Raw genomic sequence first — 20,965 nt, 5'->3', positions numbered from 1 at the left:
TCCTAGAATAGATTTTCCAAGTATTGAAAAGCTGTTGTTCACTTTAACTAGGACTGTTACTGTATATAGGAATTAAGACTACTAAATAGAGTGGATCTTCAAGATATGCAAATAGTATAGCTCCGGTGAACTGAAAAATAGCCCAATTGATGTGGTTTTCACAGGATTTCTGACTCTTGTCGCATGATGAAAGATCAAGTTTTATTTCTGTGGCACAGAAAATTTGAGAAATTATCACTTAATTGAAATAGTAGATCATTAATGAGATTTGCTTGAATTCAAAGTATTTTTCTGTAGATTCCAATCATTACCAAGATTGAGGAAGACTCTACTGAATTGATGCAGAAATTCTTACTTCTTGTTTTTACAGAGGAGCATCAATATGAGTTCTTTAGTTATGGTCAGTAATGTGCAGATACATCTGTAAGGATGCCCCAAGAAATCTTTGAAGGGGAACAGTTAGTGCTGACACTGTTCTTAATTTGTGGTTAGAGGCTGTATTGCCTGTGATTTCCTGGCTTTACTCATATGTGAAAGGTCTATGCTTTGGCTGTTAACCTAAAAGAGTCCTGCAGGAGATATTGTACTGCCCCAGCTGAGCTATGTATTGGCATCTCACAGTTACAGTCTATACTATAGGTAGTGGTACAGCTGAAGTCCCCTTCACATAGCTGAAGCAATCAAGAGATTGCTTCACTCCACTGTTAATGTGTACCCCTGGCAGACAGCCAGCATCAATCACATTTCAAATGTAGATTAGATGGCTTCCTGCTAGGAAGGCCAGCATGAATCTTTGCTTTGTTGTTTGCCTTCTCCACCTGCTTGTCTTACCACTAGATTTCTGTCAATAAAAATGTTCTTCCCTTTGTACACAGGTCTTTTTATTCTAAGTTGCAAGAGTCGCATTTTTTCACTGGTTGGTCTGACCAAGACACCATTGTCTGAATTTCGTATGTGAATCCTTGAGAAAGGATATTTGAAAGATCCCAGTCCAGCTGCTCTAGCAGAAGGGTGCTAGCTAAAGCCCTGAACCTACATCATCCTATGAACACTTTGAAGCAGGACACCTTTAACTCCTGTGGTGGGAGATTCAGACTCTTCCTTAAACGCTACTGAAATCCTGGGACACTTCCTCTTAAACAAAAGGAGTCAATTCTTTTCATTCAACAGCACGTCATGGTGCAATGTGATTTTTTTTATTAGTCTTTAAAAAGACGCTTATGGATAAGCGGCAGCATCACTTCTTCAACCAGTCTGTTGTTCATCAAAGTCTGCAGAGAACCATGCTGACATACTGATATGAAAGCAGTTTTTCTATATATTACCTAATAAGGAAAAACTATGGAATGTTCATGTCTTCTGATAAGAACTCTTTTTCACAAAGTTATCTTTATACCCCCGTAAAATATCTTGAGCCAAAAGCACTTGCTTGCTTTTTGACTCTTGACAGGGCACAGACCTGTGTGAACTAGAACTCCCAAATTTAGCAAGAGCAAAAAATACTGATTGATGGTAGGGAAACAGGTTTTAGCAGTGATCTGTTGGGTTTAGTCTTATTTCGGAAAGGGAAGAGTGAGAATTTTTCTTGGGTTTCTCTGTATTCAGTTTCTCTATAAATAGCTTCATAAACCTGATGATAGCACTGCTGCCAGTGAGTGTGTTGGAACAAACGCAGTCACCCATCTTGAAGCACAGGGCTTCTTATTTGGGACTTGCCCCTGTCAATCATTTCTAGTCTTCGCTCAACTCTTCCTGCTCCTCACTGTAATGCTCTTCTACTCTATTTTCCATTTCCCGGTACCTGAAGTTCATTGATAAGTCCCATCACATGTAAGCATGCGTGTGGCTTCTTGCTCTGGGCTCGAGTGTCAGAGGTAATGGAGAGGGTAGCTGAGTGCTGAGTGCCGAGAAGAGGAACTGAGCGGGGAGTTACGGGTGTGCTGCCTCCCACGCTGCCAGCATGGTTAGAGAGAAGTGAGGGACAAGAGCAGATGCATGGATTTGGAGGAGGGCAGGAAGAGAGGCCAGGAGAGAGAGAAAGCAAAGCAAGGGAAACAAAATTCGAACTGCCCTCCAGCAGTGTACAATCTCACTTCAGCACGAGACAAATCTCCCTCAAGTATCCGTCTGGACTTGGCAGCTCTGTAAGTAGTGCTACAAATGGTATCAGTAGCAGTGCATCTTCATATTAATGCCAATAAGTATTAGCTAGGCACCCCACAAGGACTGCTGTCCTGAAGCCAAACCAGAAAGAAAAAAACGAAGATGCTTTCAGCTGTTCCTGGAGTTCATGTCCTGCCTTACCACATCCATTCTTTCGAACAGTGAGATGTCACGTATGCATTAGAAAAGTGTAGTGCCTGGGAGAGGGAGAATGGAGGGGGAAATATCCCAGCATCCAATGACCATGACTTTTGCAGAGATTTTTTTAATGTCACTGCATAAGTTCTGGCTGATACCTGTGCAAGCCAGCCTTGGGTTTCCTGTTGTTTCCATGCCATTTGTTGTAGCCTCAGTAGGCAGGAGCTTTAAGGCTGTGTTTCCAAGAGAGTAACTCCTGAACAGTCCATTTTAGGTTTGTGGGCAGGCTCTGACTGCGGTTCTGGCAGCAAAGAAGCTGGGTTAGGATCAGGAAATTCTTGTGTATAATCAGCAAGAGCAGCTTGCACATGAGTGTATTTTTTTTTTCCCTTTATAACCAGCAAAAGAATGGAGTCTGATTTATGGCTGTCTATTAATCTTGTAATGGACAGATGAGCATTTTGTCATGTGTAGGGAAAACAGCGTGTCCCCTAAAAAAACTTGAAGATTTGCTAATACGTTGATGACAAATCATTGTACCTGCTTGATGCACGTATGAAAAAGACCTTGTTTTAGTCAACTTCTGAAATTACTGTCGAATGTAATTAATTTGCTAGCATGTCTGTGGCAATGTTTACATGAGATAAACTGTGAACACACGCACACACATGCACACAAAATGTTGCTTTTCCTCATTATACAGGTGCTTATCTATCGTTTTTGAAATGCTTTGAGATATTTAGATAATCATGAAAGATTATTACAGATTTGGCACGACTGATGTGAAGAGGAATGTTGGAATGTGTTTGGCTCTTACACGGAAAAGAGGGAAAGGATTTCAAAAGCATTTTCCTGCTGTCAGTCAGGACTGGAATATCAAGATGAATTTCACCAGTTTGTTTTCAGATCCTGGATGATGAATACAAGCCTACAATATTATGCTGCTTTTCTTTGTTACCTTTCGCTGACAGGTTTTCTTCTTGAATCCTTAAGGGTATGCAGGACACAGATTGAAAACACTGACCTAAGTGATTTAAGGGATCTAGGAAAGAATTCATCACTGTTTTCAGTTAGTAGGTCTCTTATTTTCATTTGTGAGGCTACCGCTTACATTTTTACACTTAGTCCAAAGAGCATTTTCATTTATATAAAGATAATACTTTGGAAAGTTGCAACAAAAATTGATGTGGGATGTCAAAAAGTCAACTACATTGACAATAATTTTGTGTCATGGACAAATGATGTGACTATGTGGTGGAGTTTGATTTACTGTGGTTCAAACCAAGCTAAGAGATGAGTCAAAACTGATTGAAGGAAGAAATTTTTATTTCCATTATTCTTCACATATATATCCAGTATTTGCCTCCCTAACTCATTCTCTCCTTCTGTTTTCTTGTAAACACTCAGTTACAATGAAGCATGCCAGTGTTTAGCCACCATTCAATATTTCAGTGATAAGTGAAGCGGAGAAAGATGTTGAATAGAGCAAGCTTTTCTGTGCCATTCAGAATTTGCTTCCCTTTTCTATTATCCCGAAGAAAGAAAAATGTGTATTCATCTTCACTGGTTGCTAACTGTATGCAGTCATATGAAAGGCTGTGCAAAAGCCAAAAATGGATATAAAGTTAAAGAAATAAAGTACAGATGTCCAAAATGAAAGGCTCTTTTTGGATAGGTCTTAAAGCATGCAAATCTGGGAGCAGGAGAATGGACTGCTAATCCAGCCTCCGTGTTTGTTGTGTGATCTTTGTTAAGCAATTTCTTTTTGTGTAGGCTGCACATCAGTTGTGTTTAGCGAGTGTTGAATGGTTCTGTCAGCCCAAGGAATCTGTAAACTTGAAGCTATCTGGTGCAGTGCTGTTTTGTACCAAATAAATTCTGTTAAGTAGCTAGGCCTAGAAACAGAAGCTCAGCACTGTGTTAACAAAGCTACCCAGCTTTTCTTGACTTGAACCTGAATTCTGTGGAGATCTCAATGAAAGTGGATCAGTCTGCAAGAAGGAGCCTAAAAATACTTTTGAATTCCTCACATGAAAATTAAGGAAAACTACTGTTGCCCAGCATCAGGAAAGGCAGTGGTTATGGTAATTCTTGCTATTTGTAATAAGTTCTAATAAGTTCAAGGCAGTGGCACTCCTGTTTTAAACACTGCTGGTGTTAGGGCCCCTGTTCTGAACAGTTTAATCTCTGTGAAATAAGCAATTATAATATTAAACTATTAATAAGGACATAAACAAAAACTGATTTAAGATTGGATTTGGCAGTATAGTGAGATTTTCTGGGGTTTTTATCGTTAAGGGCACTGAGATTTTAGTCCTACAGACTTTTTATTTTCCTAAGCAACCATTGTGAGTTTTTCCTTTGAAAGCTCTTTGTGAGGTGGATGCTTGAACTGCCTTTCTTCTGTGCTTTAAAGAATTTGCACTTAGAAATGGCAGTGCCCTTCAGAAACACAGTAAGTATAAGAATGGTATTCAGACCCTCCTCTCTTTCTCACTATACTTTCTTAATTAAAATTAAATTAGCTTGTATGTACTTCTTTTCTATCTCTTTAGGGAGAGTAGGTTCAGAATTGCTGAAGTGAAATGATAGAATACCAAAGAATCTTTCAACAGCCTCACAAAATCCATTGAAAACAAGGAAAAGGAACATGGCATAGCTCAGGGGAATCGTAATTGCATAGCCTTTTAAATCTTTTACACACTTGTTAAACTAATCAGAACTGGATCAACTCAAGTTTGCCCAGCACCCAATTTCTAGCCATTCAGCATCTGCAAGCAGATTGTGATCTTCTTATATTTTTAAAAAACGTCAGTCAGAGAGATCCCATTGTATTGCTACTTTTTCTTCTTTGGTTAAGAGTGTACAGACTTTCTGTCAGTATGGAATATTTAATTAATATGACATTTAGCTTTATGTGTAAGTGTATACTTCTAACAATAATTTTCTTAAATGTGTATAGAAAATGAGTGAAATAAAATGGTTATGTGTGGGAAGGAAAAATGATAATGAAAGATGATAAAAACTGAAAAATCAAGTCCACTCAACAAGGCAAATGAATGTTTTTGTTCCATAGTGACCTAAATCCAGTAGAGAGTGACAAAAAGGCATTATTGTTGGAAGGCTTCTTTCTCTCTGTAGCTAATTCATGTTCATCACTTTAGTTTAAATCCTGATCTATACATCAATATTCTTAGGGCATGATTGTAATGCAGTGATGGCTTTTTCACCAAAATCCATATGCACTCCGTGACTGGTGAGACTCAGAGGAAAACCAGTACTGAACAATACAGTCTGAGTTGTGTCCTCCTCTTTATTGTCCCTGTGCAAACTCTCTGTGGTGGGCTGACCTAGGCTGGCTACCAGATGCCCACCCAGCCACTCTCTAACTCCTCCTCAATAGGAGAAAGGGCGAAAATAATATGGAAAAGCTTGTGGGTTGAGATAAAGACACAGAGATCACTTAGTAATTGCCGTCATGGACAAACTGGATTCAGCTTGGGGAAAAATAGAATAATTTATGACCAGTTGAAATAGATTTGGATGGTGAGAAACAAAGACAAAGATTTAAAAACCTTTCTGCTCCTTTATTTTTTCCTAGGCCCAACTTCACTGCTTCATTCCTCATTCCTCTTCCTCTTCCCCACCCCACATGGTGCATGGGGGATAGGGAATGGTCTTGTAGTGAGTTCATAACAGTTCCTCTAGGCTGCACCTTCCTCCTGGTGCTTTTCCTTTGCTCTAGCATGGGTCCTTCCTGTGGTCTGCAGTCCTTTAGGATAAACCTACTCCAGCATTGTCTCTCCATAGGCAACAGTTCTTCAGGAAATATCAGTCTGCTCTGGTCTGGGGTCCTCCACATACTGCAGTGTGGATATCTGCTCTGGTGTGGTCTTTTCTGTGGGCTGCAGGGAAATACCATGATCTCTTCCAGAACTAACGCAGGCTGCAGGAGAGTTATCTCAAACAGCTCCTGGAGCACCTCTTTCTCTTTCACTGACCTTGGTGTTTTCAGGACTGTTTTTCACACTTCTCCTCATTCCTCACTGCCTGCACAACATTTTTCCCTTTCTTAACACTGCTTTCACAGAGGTGCTGCCAGTTTCACTGATGGCGCTCACTGATGGTGTCCTATAGTGGTTCCATTGGAGTCAGCAGGAACTGTCTATGTCTGGCATGGGGGAGGCACTGGCCTTCTCCCACAGAGACCACCAGTGTAGCCACCCTGCTAATGAAACCTTGCCACCTACAGCGAATACACTGTCATGGAGATCAAATAGCCAAGTACTTGGTTTCAGTCAGACATCTGCTGCACAACTAAATGGAAGCAGTGATACTCTGGTAGTATGGACAGTAGAAATTGCAGAAGATTCTCCCAAGATTTGTCTTTTGAAAGAAACTGCTATCAACTAGGAATGGCAGTGTCCTTCAGTAGAAGGCAAGACTCATTCTGATGGTGTACTGCGTAGCTAAGTTGCTTGTCTGCCACTAAAGAAGCTCTCTGCGAACCAAGAAGAGGCTTAAGTTCCCCTTAGTTCTTCTGAGCTGCAGGATATCAGCATTACCAGTCTGTGAAGACTCTCATAGTTGGGAAGCTCTTTCTACGGAAAGAGAGACCTTATCTCAGACCACACTGATTTCTTAATTTCTACCATGTTCCAACTTAGGCTGTCTGAGATTTTTTATTTTTGCCTAAACTATAGTTTTCTAATGAAGAAGAAAGAAAGCCACATTATAAAACAGTCATTTTTTTTTGTTTTCTTATAACAGCTGCATTGCAAATCAATTAAGCAGTTGGTGTATTCCAAGAGCTATTAATTAGTATGTTTCAATTATAACTGATGAAGCAGAATTACGTAGATTTTTTTTGAAACTTACTGAGAATCATAATTTCAAGCACTAGCTGGGTATATATGACAAATGATACGAAAATTGAAGAAGCTTTTTTCTATGACATTTTCCCCAAAGCTGCTGCCAGGGATAGCAAAGCAAGTGTAAGACATAATTCACTCTGGTATATATTACTGACATGTCTCTCCCCACCAACTGAGAAAACTCACTATATGAACTTTTTCTATGTTCTACTAGCATTATCCTATACTAGGAAACAAATAGTGACTTTATTCCTTATGCAGCTTTGTAACCTGACATATTTCTCCCTTCTCCCCACCCTGCTCTGGGAAAGGAGCAGTTGGGAGCAATCAGTACTACTTTATTTCTACCGGGACATTCAATCTTTCTAGTTTAATGTATGCTGCCCTTTGTGCCTTTACCTGTCTCTTTCTGTACTTCATCGAATGCCTTGCCACTGACGACTGCACTTGCAGCAGACTGCTGAGATGTTGCTGAAGTCAGCAGTGCTAATACTGCATTAGAGAACTCACTTCAGGGAAAACAGTGTTAGATTTAACCGGTGGGATACTGCTGCAGCGAGAAGCTATATGCTTGGAGGCACTCTGTGCATTTTCCAGACAAACAGTATGTCAAGCTTTGCTCTCATGAACAGGGGATCTAATAGTAACACTTCACACTTCAATGGTAGTTTGCAGCAAAATGCTATGCAAACAGTAGGGTGAATTTCACCGTGTGTGGCAGGCTTGCGATGACTTTCACTGCTCGAGTTGCGTGGTTGAACACCTTGGGGATATGTAGAGGAGCCAGGTCCAAACCAATGTAAAACGTCAGCACTGAGAGCAGTTTTCTTGATCCATGGCTGTATGGATTCCATGGTCCTCAGGCAGCAGTGCTTATTATTATGCCTCAATCCAGAACAACAGCCACAGGGATACTAGTGTTCTGCCCCATGTGTAATTGTAGCCTGCAGGCAGGGTTTTGTCTCCCATTTCTTGATCACAGCTGAAATGTCACCTGTTAATTAGCCCACATCATGCAAAATGCTGCACAAACACAATGGCAGACACAATCATTGTCTACTGGGATTTTTGCTCTAAAAGCCAGACTTTCTAAACCAGCATCAGATTTTTGAGTGCTCAGTGTGTAAAAATCCAACATTCATTGTGTTGGTTAAATGGATGCTCTCTGCTTTACAAAACTGTTAAAAACCCACAACAGACAGAGATGAAGACTGGAGTTGGGGAGGGGGCTGGAATAACAAGCAAAACAGGTGGTGGAAATGATCAGCCATGTCCTCATAATGAAAAATTTTAATGGCTTAATGATTTTTTTGTTACACACGTATGGAAAGTCCATGTTTCATTACTTCCATCATGCACATAGCAACCACCCACTTCCTGTTGGACATACAAATTCCCCTCATCCATAAACCCACATGCGTTTCCTGTTTGTGACTTATTCCTGTGAAGTTCATGTAGCTGATAGCTTAATACACTGATTGCTTCAGCTCTTCCTGTAATGTACCTCTTATCCTTGCTGTGACTTCCAGGCCCAGCCCTGCTATCTTAACCCAAGCAACCAGTAGCTGAAATTACTTTGGGGAGCCTGTGGGAAGGTTGTGAGACTGGAAGCGAATGCTAGGTACATATATCCCCCAGAAAATTCTGTTTGGAGATGAGCCAGAGCCTTGGAGTACAAGATCACGTTATCCACTGGTGGGCTACAGATTTTCCTGCCTTTCCACATTGTTCAATCAGGAAGCCTTCAGATGTTAACTTCAGTATGTGGCCATTTCAGAAAGGGGGTGGCAGAGAGCCCAAACAACTAGAATAATTTGTCCAGTGAAAACAAAATAGACTAGGGGCCTGCTAGGACACTGAAACAATTATGGCCAGTGGAGCCTCTCCATTTTTTAGTACTTTATGATCCATTTAGAGAAGGTAGATCCACCTACTTTTAGCGGTTGGTTCAGGGAAGCTGTAGTGGATTTGGCTAGCACCTCACAGACATTTCTCAGCCTCGGTACTCCAGGTCTCTGTTCTGCAACTTCATACACTTGCCAAAACATCACACTTCTAAATTACTTCAGGAGGATGCTGGCTTATTAAGTAGTGCTACAGGAAGGATGTACAATTGCTGATAACCCAAGGTAGGACCTTGTGAAAGCTGTAGGGGCAATGATTTGCTCATGAATTTTCTTGGTTGAACTGGACTGCATAAGATTACTTTATAATCCAAGCTGAGCTTCTAGTTTTCAGACAAAGATAAGGAAGAATCCATGGGAAATTTTGAGTGCTTGACTATGTAAATGTTTGAAGAAAACATAATTTACTTCCTTTAAAAAAGAATCCCATCATATTATGAGGGTTTTGGGGAAAGATACTAGTACTTACCTTCAGATGCACATGAAGGAACCTTTTTTACTTGAGCTGAAAGTACTTTTCTTAGTTTTTTTGGATGGAGCCTCTGAAATGGGAGATGAGATGTCCAGCTTCATTTTTGATAAACTCACATATTAAGCTTAAAACCAGCTGCTGGGTTTATGAATGCATAAGTATATATGGCCTCAATCTAATTCTGTGCTAAGTCCTGTAAAAGCAACACTAGCATCGGATGTGTCAAGAATGATCTGTTATACTCTCATTAAAATGTACATACATTCCTGTGTGCTCATGTAACACAGGAACATGGAATAAAATAAAGTACTATGTAAGAAAATGATTTATATTTTTTCACAGATAAAAATGCTGTCAGCAGTACTGCAGAGTATGTTAATTTTCTTTTTTTAAAAAAAGAGCATTTGGTTTAAATCAAACTCTTCTTTAAAACCAGGTTTCTTCAGTATCTATTTTCTTGTCATATTGTGTAAGATAGTTGGCAGGATATAGGTCTGTGGCCAAGCCTTATGTGTTGTGAGCGCCCCAGCTGGCAACAAAGAACCGTGTAGTCACTCGTTCACCCCTCTGCCTTCTGGGGAGCAGAATCAAAAGAAACAGAGGCAAAACTTGTAGCTTGAGAAGAGGACAGGGAGGCATCACTTTTGTCACAGGTGAAACAGACTCAACTTGGGCAAAAAAAAAAATCTAATTTACTATAAATCAAATTGAGAAACAGAACCAAATTTCAAAAAGAATACCTTTCTCCCATCCCCCCCTTCATCTCAGGCTTAGCTTTTACTGCAGATTTTCTCTGCCTCCTCCTCACACCAAGAGTGCAGGAGGATGGGAAATGGGAGTTGCGGTCAGTTCATCACACGTTGGCTCTGCTCCTTCTTCCTCCCTCCAGGGAGGACTTCTTACACTCTTCACTTGCTCCAGCGTGGGGTCCCTCCCACAGGAGACAGTTCTCCATGAACATCTCCAGCGTGGGTCCTTCCCGTGGGGTGCCATCCTCCGTGACCTGCTCCAGCGTGGGCTTCCACTGGGTCATGGCCTCCTTTGGCACCTCCCCCTGTTTCTGTATGGGTCATGGCCTCCTTTGGCACCTCCCCCTGTTTCTGTATGGGGCCCTCCACCTCCACCTGCTTCTGTATGGGGCCCTCCACAGGCTGCAAGTGGACAGCCACTGGGACTCCTCCCTGGCTGCAGTGGAGCCTCTGCTCGTGTGTCTGAAGTACCTACTCCCCCTCCTTCTTCACTGGCCTTAGTGTTCTCTTCAGTGCTGGTTCTTTGCGTCTGAAGCCTGCATAGTTGTTTCTCTCCTGTCAGGTTTCTCTTGCATCTGTGGCACGGCTGTTTCTTGTGGATCTTGTTCCTCTCATTCCCTCGCCACACCAGGGTGGGGGAACAGGCCGGTTCCTCTCCCTTCATCTCTGTCTCTGCTGCTGCCATTCGCTGCTCCCCCCTGGCTCCCCTTCCTTCTTAAATATGTTATCACAGAGTTCTTATCACCCTCGCTGGTTGCCTTGGCCTTGGCCAGAGTCGGATGTGCCCCGGAACCAGGTGGCACCAGCTTTCAGCAGCTCCAGGAGAAGCTGCACTCATCGCCCCTCTCCGTTTGCTGCCAAACTCTTTTGCCACACAACTTCACCACATGCTTAATGTTTTCACAGTCAAAAGCCAGTTGAAAATCCTGTCAGCATTTTGGCTGTTATTTGAAGCTGTCCTTCTGAGGTGGCTGTACTTTGAACCTCTCTGTCTGGAAATTTTCCCTTTAAATTAGAGCTGTTTTCACAGAGTCATAACAGTTTACCTGTCTCACTCTGCTGCTGTAAAGCCGGGGCAAGTATACCTAAATATTTCTGATAGAAATGAGTCTAACCTCTTCTTAGAAACGTCAGTCTCCTAAAGCAAAGTGTGCCTGCAGTAATAAAGGACAATTGTTAATCTGAAAGCAGTGTCCCAAAGGTCTGGTACTTTATGTTACAGCATTTAGAATGTAATATTCCATTTTGAAGGAACTTAAAACCATCATCTGGTCCAACTGCCAACTGCTTCAGTTGGGTTATGCTTTGCCCTAATCTTCTTGACGGTCGGTGAGTGAAAGTTTTAATCACTTAATTCTTTCTTAACAGAAATCTTCGGCATTTAAGCTCCTCACATATCGGTGGGAGGCCTGGCAGGGTTCATCAGTACATGAAGTGCAAGTGGTGCAGTGCTCTTGGAGGTGAACAGCTGTACAAATCCTAACATTTTAATTTGAATTATAATTTTATTTTCTTTATTTTGAAACTTATCCAAACAAATAAGAACTCACCGGCATGTTTTTACTGGGGTAAGGCCTGTGTTGAAACACTGGTGTGTTCCTTTAATGTTACCTTTCTATTAATTTAGTGCATGCATTTAAAGGGAGATTCATCGTTGCTTTCAGTGATACAGATTTAAGTCTTCTTTGATATGACTTAACAAACATATGGATGAGACTGTTCTGGGAAAAACCTGCTGCAACAGCAGCTTGTTTTGAAAACATGGATAAATAAAGCAAGTTTTATTCTGCATTTATTGTAAACACATCATCTTCTCTTTTGCTCTATGTTTGTCCTCTACAAATGCAAGAATGTAGTCCTTCCTTTTCTTAAACTGTTTGTGTACCTTTGCACATTGTCAGATTGTCTCTGTATTCCATCCTTTGATTTTAGTAAAACTACTTGTTAAACTCTGCAAGTTTATATAGCTTTTATGTTCATATGTTTGTTTAAAAGTTGTATAGACATGGATTCTTATAGGACACTTGTGTTAGAAAAATGACCTCCGTTTTATCTTTTTCTGGTTGGTGAAATCATGGTTTAAAGGCAAATGGCAGCACTTTTCTGAGTGCACAGGTTTATGAAGGCAGAGTTCCAATTAGAAATTGGGACTTCTTACTTATTACCATGTGCTCAAATTACTAACTCCAGTCTTCTGTTGTAAAGAGTGAGGTAATTGCTAGATGTAGTATCTAAACTGCCTATCCAACAACTAACTGCTGCTTAAAATCTGTGCTGAAACGTCTCTGGAGTATTGACTGCAGTTGTTCCTTGTGCATCAGCTTTGTAAGAAGACTGTCTCTGTTATACATCAGTTACTCAATTAGCTGCTTTAGTAGGTCTTCTGTGTATGAATTTATATCATATAAATACTTCAGATCAATGTTCCTACATACACTTAGGATGGCTATTACTAATAGCAGAAAATGAAAGACTAACATAGTACTTCCCAGGAAAATAATTATCTTTTATTTTAGAGATAAGCAAACCAAGCACAGTAATCCATTGAGCTGTTTAGGAGTGACACAATATTTATAAGAACATTTTACATTCCCTACCTTTAACTTCCCATCTTGTTCTTAAATCAGTACATTTTCCTTTGGAGGTAGAATGAAACAGGCCATAGTTTTACTATAAAGCTGTTATTAACACTTCAACAGATTTACACTTTGAATAAGAAACAACATTTATACTAGCACAGAGGAAAACTCACAAAAGCTGATTTAACTCTACCAGCTCTTGACTCACTTTCTCTTGGCTTATCATTTGTGCAGTATCGAAGTCAGGCATCACTCTCCACTGAAGGGCTCACCCATCCTACACTGGACTGTGCTGGTCATGTTAAGGTGGATAGCTGTGTCGAAAAATTGTAGCATGCTTTTTTTGTTGTGTAAATTCTTCTCTCTTCTTACCATGTAAGCCTTAGATTTTGAGACTGTTTTTGCTGAGTAACCTCAAGTGGGCAAAATCAGCCCCCAGGCTTGCAGATTTTGTGTTGATTCACAATACACAAAGTAGTTAAGGGCTCTGACTAATGTAAATTGATTGAATCCCATGGTTTCCATGGAAGTTATGTTACACTGATTTACAGCAGCTGAGCCACTTCTGGGAATACTCAAATTTATTTAGTTCAGTAAAGAGACATTGTGACTCATATTTAAGCTATTTACCTATAGAAGTTCTAACTGCTTCACACAACCTTTCTATTTTACCTTTCTTCTGAATACTTTTCTAATATGTCCTGTTGAAACTCACTGTATCTGTTACAATAATCCTTTCCTTTCATGAGATTTATAGAATTAAACAATTGATCTGTTTTACAAAAAAATATAAGTTCTTTTTAATACTTCTAATAATTATTTCTTTTCTCTCTATTGTGACTTCAAGTTCTTAGAACTTACATAAAATATATGTGGAGGTAAGAGAAAGTACCCTGTTAAGTTTGATGACACTCTGTCCTGGGTGGTAAGTTGAGAGCCATAGTGACCTTGTGATGATCAAACTGAGCAGCTATTACATAGGGTGTTGCAAAACTGAGAAACACGCAAAGGGGATCAGCCACGGAGGCTTTTCCTCTGTTCCTGGATCCTTTCTAATCTATTTAGTAGCTGGAGTCTCCAAGTTGTGCATGAAAAGAAATACTAACTGTAAGTGTAAGGCAATTATAGTTGTCTGTAGTTTATCAGTTAGCAAGTAAGCTGGAAGCTTACTCGTTGCTTACATTGCTTACTCAACGTAATACTTTGGTGAAGTATCGCTTCTGTGAAAACATGACTATAGTAAAAAGCTGATTTTTTAAATTATTCAGTATTATAAAATGGATTCTGTTGGGAAGGAGTTGTAGCCTACTTCAAACTCAAGGTGTAATCATGTTGTATGTTCAAATTGTATTAAGTCCATTAATTGTGCCACTCTGATCAGACATTGTAAATCATTCTGCTTTATTGTCTGAGCAGAACAACAAAGATGCTTTTGGAAAAAGTTCAGAGAATGCACCAAAAGTGACCATATTTTAACTGTAATCTGATTTAGTTCCGATATGAAATAAATCAATCCAGTTTCAAAGAAACTACAGGTCAGTGACAGCTGCACCATGGTAAGATTACAGTAGAGATTTGGTTTAAAATGAATCCAGCATCTTTTAAGCCTGCATGTGGTACCATTATACTATTGGATGCTGAGGAACCCGACTTCATCCTGCCATTGCTAGCACTTGTAACAGTGAGTGGGAAAGTGTGATGCTGAGACACCTGAATTAATTGGAGGTGAGCCAGCTTTGATTCAGATGCCTTGGTAGCTTGACACAGTGGTTGGGCTAATAAGTCTGGCTGGAAGTCATGGCTTATTAACTCTGATGTACTGCTAAGGTCACGTGGGCTATACAGTGTCTTGGTGGCAGGCTGGGAGGTCCATCACTGTGCTTGGCATGGCTGACCTCAGATATCCTTTGGCTGAAGAATGATTTATGCTAAAATTTGTGAAGTTTCCAAGCTTAAAGAACATTTTCAGAAATGATAGTTTTGTGAATCCTTGTAAATAATATTAGCCTGTTTATGAGCCAATACTTGGTGAGCCAAACACCACTGTGGTTTGCAAAGTATTTTCTGTCGATACCAGGCCAGGTAGTGATCACTGAGCATAAACAGTTCAATTTCCTAGCTTTATTAATACTAGTAGTATTTTGATTTAAGGATATAAATTGCTGCCAGAGTCTCTCACCACCCACCAGCTTGTGTAACTTATATCCCAATTCGTCAAAATTTCATGTTCTTCTTGGATAAATAATTTTCCGCATCCTTCTGAAATTTTTGCATATGAAACTGACCTGTTCAGTTCTAGAGGTAATGGGTAAAACAAACCCTTGAGGTACTTTGTGTGTGGATGAACAAAGCACCCATGGAGCCTTCCAGGTAAGAATTGCATCTGTGTGAATAACATGGCTTATGTGAGAGTCTTGAAAATAGATTTAGGGAAGTTGTATATGAAGATCAAGGTCATACCCTTAGTGATTTGATTTTGAATAAGATTTTTTTTACTATGTGTTTCAGTGGCTGTTCCCTCACCAGCGCCAGCTTGTGAACCCAAGCCCAAAACTAACGGGCATTACCAAGCTCCACGACTCTCCATTGCCTCCCGAGCCACTGTTGTTGCTACCATGGAAGCCCCTTCTCAAGGCCTGCAGACAGTCATGAAGTGGAAAACAGTGGTGGCCATCTTTGTCGTGGTAGTAGTTTACCTGGTGACGGGAGGACTCGTCTTTCGTGCCCTGGAACAGCCCTTTGAAAGCAAGCAGAAGAACACAATCGCCCTAGAGAAGGCTGACTTTCTTCGGGAGCACATTTGTGTAACCCAGCTAGAGCTGGAGACACTGATTCAGGTAGGCCATGTAAAGAAGACAGTACTTCTTGGAAGTCAGGATAAACCACTTGGTGGTTTGTTCATCAGCGGAGTAGGTAGGGAACAAAATTTTTCACCGAGCCTTCACAATGGGCACTATGAAGAGCAGGCTCTTTCCCAGTCATTTTGAAGTCCAGGAAACAAAGCTATGTATCTAAAATACTGTAAATAAAGATTAAATGTAATCACTACAAAAATGAAAAATGTCTGCAGAGAAAATCAGAACTTAATATTTGGAAGAAATTTTTGTGAGATGTGACAGATTTGCAAGAACTTTGCACATCATCTCTGAAAGTTTTCAAATGATATTAAGTTCTTAATTATTCCCACAAAATTAGACACAGTGATAAGGAAAGCAAACAGAAAATGATAGGTGGGAATTTTGAAATAATATTTCAGCCAGAAATTATGGACTTACTGGTATATTAATTTGCTTGCTTACTACCGCAATTTTAAGTAAATGAGTGCTGATGAAGTACACAGTTAAAAATAGAAAGTAATTGTTGTTCAAGAACGACAGAATTTTTAGTCTGGTCTATGAAGCAAAGGTTTGGAATAAATTTTGAAGGAAATAAATATCAAACGTGTAGGGATAAGTGGAAAATGGAATAAGTGTAAGAATTGTCTGTCAAGGATAGTGTTATCTTTCTTTGATTAAAACTCTAGACAAGGAAAGTATTATGGATCTTACAAGACTTCAGTATTTTCTAGGATCCCTAAAAACCTGTCCATTAACCTGTAGAAAACAAGGTTTAGGTAAGAAATATGAGATACCTATGGGATATATTCCAAAGTTGAACTTCAGCTTCATATTTCAGACCTGAATCTGTGTCTGAGCCTTCCAAGAGCCCAAGGTATGGTATTTCCCTTGGGGGTGTTGCACCAGAGCTCTGTTGTGATTTCAGGCTGTTTGAAAGAACACAGAGCTATGCCCTGGCTTCTTGTGTCCACTCACCCAACTGTGTTATAAAACCCTTTCTATAAGTGAATTAAATATGTATTTTTAGTGTTTCTTTCAAGAAGTTGTTCCAGCACCTCATTGCTGTGATGGAAAAAACATTGCACTTTTCAGCCTAAACTACAGAAGCTGTGTATCTGTACCTTTGGGCAGCCTGGTACTGTAGCTAAGCAGCTTCAGCAGGAAGTGATATTGTGCTGATGTGACTATACAGCTTTTGGATCAGGGCTGGCTTCGATCACGTCTTTCATCTGTCTGCAAAAGACAGATGAATATGTTTGGTTGGCAGGGTGAATTTGAGGATATTGCTTCAGACATGTTTCTCATGCCAGTACTGCAGAGATCCGTATTTCCCCTCAACTCCTTAGGTGTAATGTGTGCTGGCTGATAAAAGGATTTTAAAAAATACTAAGAGCAAGAAGTTTGTATTCCCTTGATGGAGATGTCACAATAAAAAGATATGCAAAATGGTTTCTTTTCTAGCAGAACACAGTACACATAATAGTTGCAACAAGCAAAGCACCTCAGCAGGATGGTAAACTACTGTATACCGACTGCAGTACAAAGATTTCTAAATAGTCCCCGTTCTTTAGCTTAAGCTCTGCACCAGTATCCTTTTACTGTGGAGGTGGCTCTGCAACAATCTTTTAGAGAGAAAAGGAAAGGAATGTCATGGTCTTCACAAGGCTAATGATGGAAAAATGTATCCAGTTACCTACGCTTCAGTCTTTCAAAGGATTCTCCTTTGGAAAACCTGCAAGGAAGATGTACAGAACTGTACGTGAAAACTGGTAAAATTTAGTGTGGATGAGATATTATTTCCGACTTGATCTGTAGTAACCTATTGCAAATATTAACATTGGTAGCACAAATGTGAATTGGTGAGTCCAGACTGTGAAGTTCATTCATAGACTTCTGAAGTAATATCGTGATGAAAGCAGTGCAAATCTCTAGGAAGATTCAAAGTATTTTAAGTTTGTATTTGTCTCTTGGGGTTTGGTTCAGGTCTGTCTAATATCAACACAATGACAGATACTTTTTCCTTAACAATAGCAAATATTTCACAGTGCAGTCTACATTGTCCAAACTTGCCTGAAGTGGAAATTCTTAACTGTACATTTTTAAAGCCCCTTTCTGCTTTTAAAGACATTTGTTGCAGTGAAGCAAGTTCATTATTTAATACCTAATGCGATCTACAGCTTGGCACAGTGGTGAATACTAATTAACAAAATTGTGTGCTCAACACAACACTTTCTCAACACTTTTGAGTTTTCAGAGTAAGAGAGAAGTGAAATCTAGAATATGCTAAAAGACAATGAAACTTCAAGTACATTCAGCTGTATTGTACCCACTTGAACAAATAGCAGAAGACAGCAGGACTGAAGTTACTGGATGTACAGTTGAAAAGAAAAATAATATTGCTAGTCACACCTGCTGACATATTACAAAACTCTTTTTTTGTTCTTATATGTCATAGTGTAAGCTTATTAATAGCTGGGGTCAAAAATAATTCATCTTGCCTTTGTAATAAAGCACACTTAGAGTGTATAATAGGGAGGTTATGCCTGTCAGAAAGATCAGATGTTATATGTTATTAGGAGAGGCAGGCAAGACAATCGTGTACGTGCTTTGGCAAAGTAATTCCTACCTACCTGATAAAGGTATTCATATTCTCTTTTCATGTAACTTGTGCACTGTGTACAAGTAAAAACTTTTGTAACGAACCCTGCTTTCATACTGACCACTGCACAATGACATAAGATAGAGTGGCTCGCTGCTGTAAGAAGTTAGGTCATTGGTGGGCTGCTTTCTTCTTTTGCCTTCGGGGTTTAATTTGGGAGTGTGTGTGATTATAGTAAAAAAAAAAATCACCCATCTGGGAATTAAATAATATTATCAATGTCCACTAATGACTACAGCAACTCATTAGATTTAGCCTGTAAGCTGAAAAGGAAGCAAATTTGGAAATAAGCTTGTCAGGCTTTACTGGCTGATTATGTTAGTAATTAGTTATATAGTTAGTATATTTTGGATAGGCATTTCTGAACTACTCTTTCTGTGAAGGTAGGCAAGAAAGGGAACATCCTTGACACGTTCAGTATTGTCATAAGCCAGCTTGTCTTTCAGGGTGTTTCCTTGTAAAATGTAGAGAACTTGGATGGCTTTCATGTGCTGGAAGAAAGCTCTAGATGGAGCAGAAACATTGGAATTAACTATGGGCAGGACTTACCTGTTACTGAGAACAGGGAAACACTATTTGAATGCAAAGAAAAACAATAGTAAATCTCTGATTATTGAACCATTTGCTTATACCTCTGGAGGTTGTCTTTTGTGTGTCGCAAATTTAAAAAAAGTGAACAAAACTGAAAATTGTGGTCAGGAATACATGTTTAAAAAAAAAAAAGTGTTGAGTACTTGGGTTTACTCTGCTAATTTTGTCCCTCACTCCTAACTGCCTGTCAGCTTTAAGACACATCAGTTACCTGAACAGCAAGAAAGACAATTTCAGCCCTTTGAGGTATTTCAGGTTATTGCTGACACCAAGCTGAGTGGTGCAGTTGCCACACCAGAAGGATGGGATGTTATCTAGAAGAACCTGGACAATCTGGAGAAGTGGGGCTGTGTGAACTTCATGAGGTTCAACAAGGCCAAGTGCAAAGTCCTACACCTGGGTCGGGGCAATCCACAGTTTCAATACAGAATGGGAGATGATGTGATTGAGAGCAGCCCTGCAAGAAGGACTTGGGGGTGCTGGTTGACGAGAAGCTTGACAAGAACCAGCAATGTGCACTCACAGCCCAGAAGGCCAACTGTATCCTGGGCTGCATCAAAAGAAGCGTGGCCAGCAGAGTGAGGGAGGGGATTCTGCCCCTCTATTCCTCTCTTGTGAGACATCACCTGTAGTTTTGTGTCCAGTTCTGGAATCCTCAACATAAGGATATGGAACTGTTGGAATGAGTACAGAGAAGGGCTACAAAGATGATCAGACGGCTGGAGGACCTCCCATACAAGGACAGGCTGAGAGAGTTGGGGTTGTTCATGCTGGAGAAGAGAAGACTCTGAGGAGACCTTATAGCGACCTTCCAGTACCTGAAAGGGGCTACAAGAAAGCTGCAGAGGGACTATTTATAAAGGCTTGTAGTGATAGGAATAGAGGGAATGGCTAGAAATTGGAAAGAGGCAGATTTAGATTATACATAAGGAGGAATTTCTCCCATAATGAGGGTTGTGAGGCACTGGCACAGGTTGCCCAGGGAAGCCGTGGGTGCCCCAGCAGCCTGATCTAGTGGGAGGTGTCCCTGCCCATCGCAGGGGGGTTGGAATTAGGTGATCTTTAAGGTCTCTTCCAACTCAAACCATTCTATGATTGCCTTCCCTGAATGGGTGGCATTTCAAAAGATAAAATACCACAGATTGATAATTATTAATTAAAGAAGAATACTTCTTGAATTATTTAAAAATATTGAGTAAATGTGCACTGTGCATGTAACTCCTCTTAAGAAGGAAGAAGGAATCAAGAAAGGAGTAAACTTGAAACAGCTGTGGGTACTTCAATGACCTGTTACTTTTGATAATACTTTAACTATAAAACCACCTGAAGCTACTAGTTTAAAATTTCTTAAATGTGGAAGGTTTGCCAACAGAGTGGTTAGCACTCTGGAAACTGGTTCTTTCTCTCCAAGATAACCGACTGCAAATCCTATCTGAAGTTTCACAGATGGGAAATTACTGTAAAATTTCATGATCTGTGTGATATGGGAGAGTCTTGCCAGTGACCATGTCCTTATATGAGTTTTGCATCAGTCTTCATCTAGCAGAATACTTCTGTGTAGGTGGACTTCTGGTCATGGTGGTATGGCATCCTTTACTCATCACATGACCTGAAATTGCTTAAGTAAGTGTTGCTAACTACAGGGCTGCTCTCCTTTTACTGATCCCTTTCTGTCCTCCATCACTGTATACAAAATATGATGTATTGAGAAATAGCATTGGGCTAGTTGGATATTTGTAAATGAATGTCAGTCAAGCTTTAAAGAAAAAATAAGAAGGGAATCTGAAAAGCTCAAAGCTACCTAAGGCAACAGGATTCCACTTCAGAGGTTACTGCTTGGCCCTGACAGACTTGGTAAACTGTGTAAACTCAGATGTGATTGAAGAGTTGTAATTAGCTCACTGACATTCACACACTCAAGGGGCCGGCAAGCAGCATTCCTTGGCAGAAGTAACATGCCAGCATAGCTGACTGTGTGTCATGGCCTATTTAAACAGGC

The 20,965-nt window shown here is 40.2% G+C and overlaps 1 protein-coding gene across 2 annotated transcripts in view; it reads left to right on the top strand.

Moving 5' to 3' along the window:
- KCNK10 (potassium two pore domain channel subfamily K member 10) overlaps nt 1–20,965 on the top strand; it is a 75,252-nt gene that overhangs the window by 11,458 nt on the left and 42,829 nt on the right. For both annotated transcript variants that reach the window (XM_054068960.1, XM_054068959.1), the window contains exon 3: nt 15,388–15,716. In XM_054068960.1, coding sequence (XP_053924935.1) covers nt 15,388–15,716 — 329 coding nt within the window. The remainder of the gene's footprint in view (nt 1–15,387; nt 15,717–20,965) is intronic.

Source organism: Cuculus canorus, chromosome 5 (assembly GCF_017976375.1).
Source record: "Cuculus canorus isolate bCucCan1 chromosome 5, bCucCan1.pri, whole genome shotgun sequence".
In the NCBI taxonomy this organism is placed as follows: Eukaryota; Metazoa; Chordata; class Aves; order Cuculiformes; family Cuculidae; genus Cuculus; species Cuculus canorus.
The sequence above is the reverse complement of the archived record's forward strand: the minus strand, read 5'-3'. Positions and strand labels throughout refer to the sequence as shown.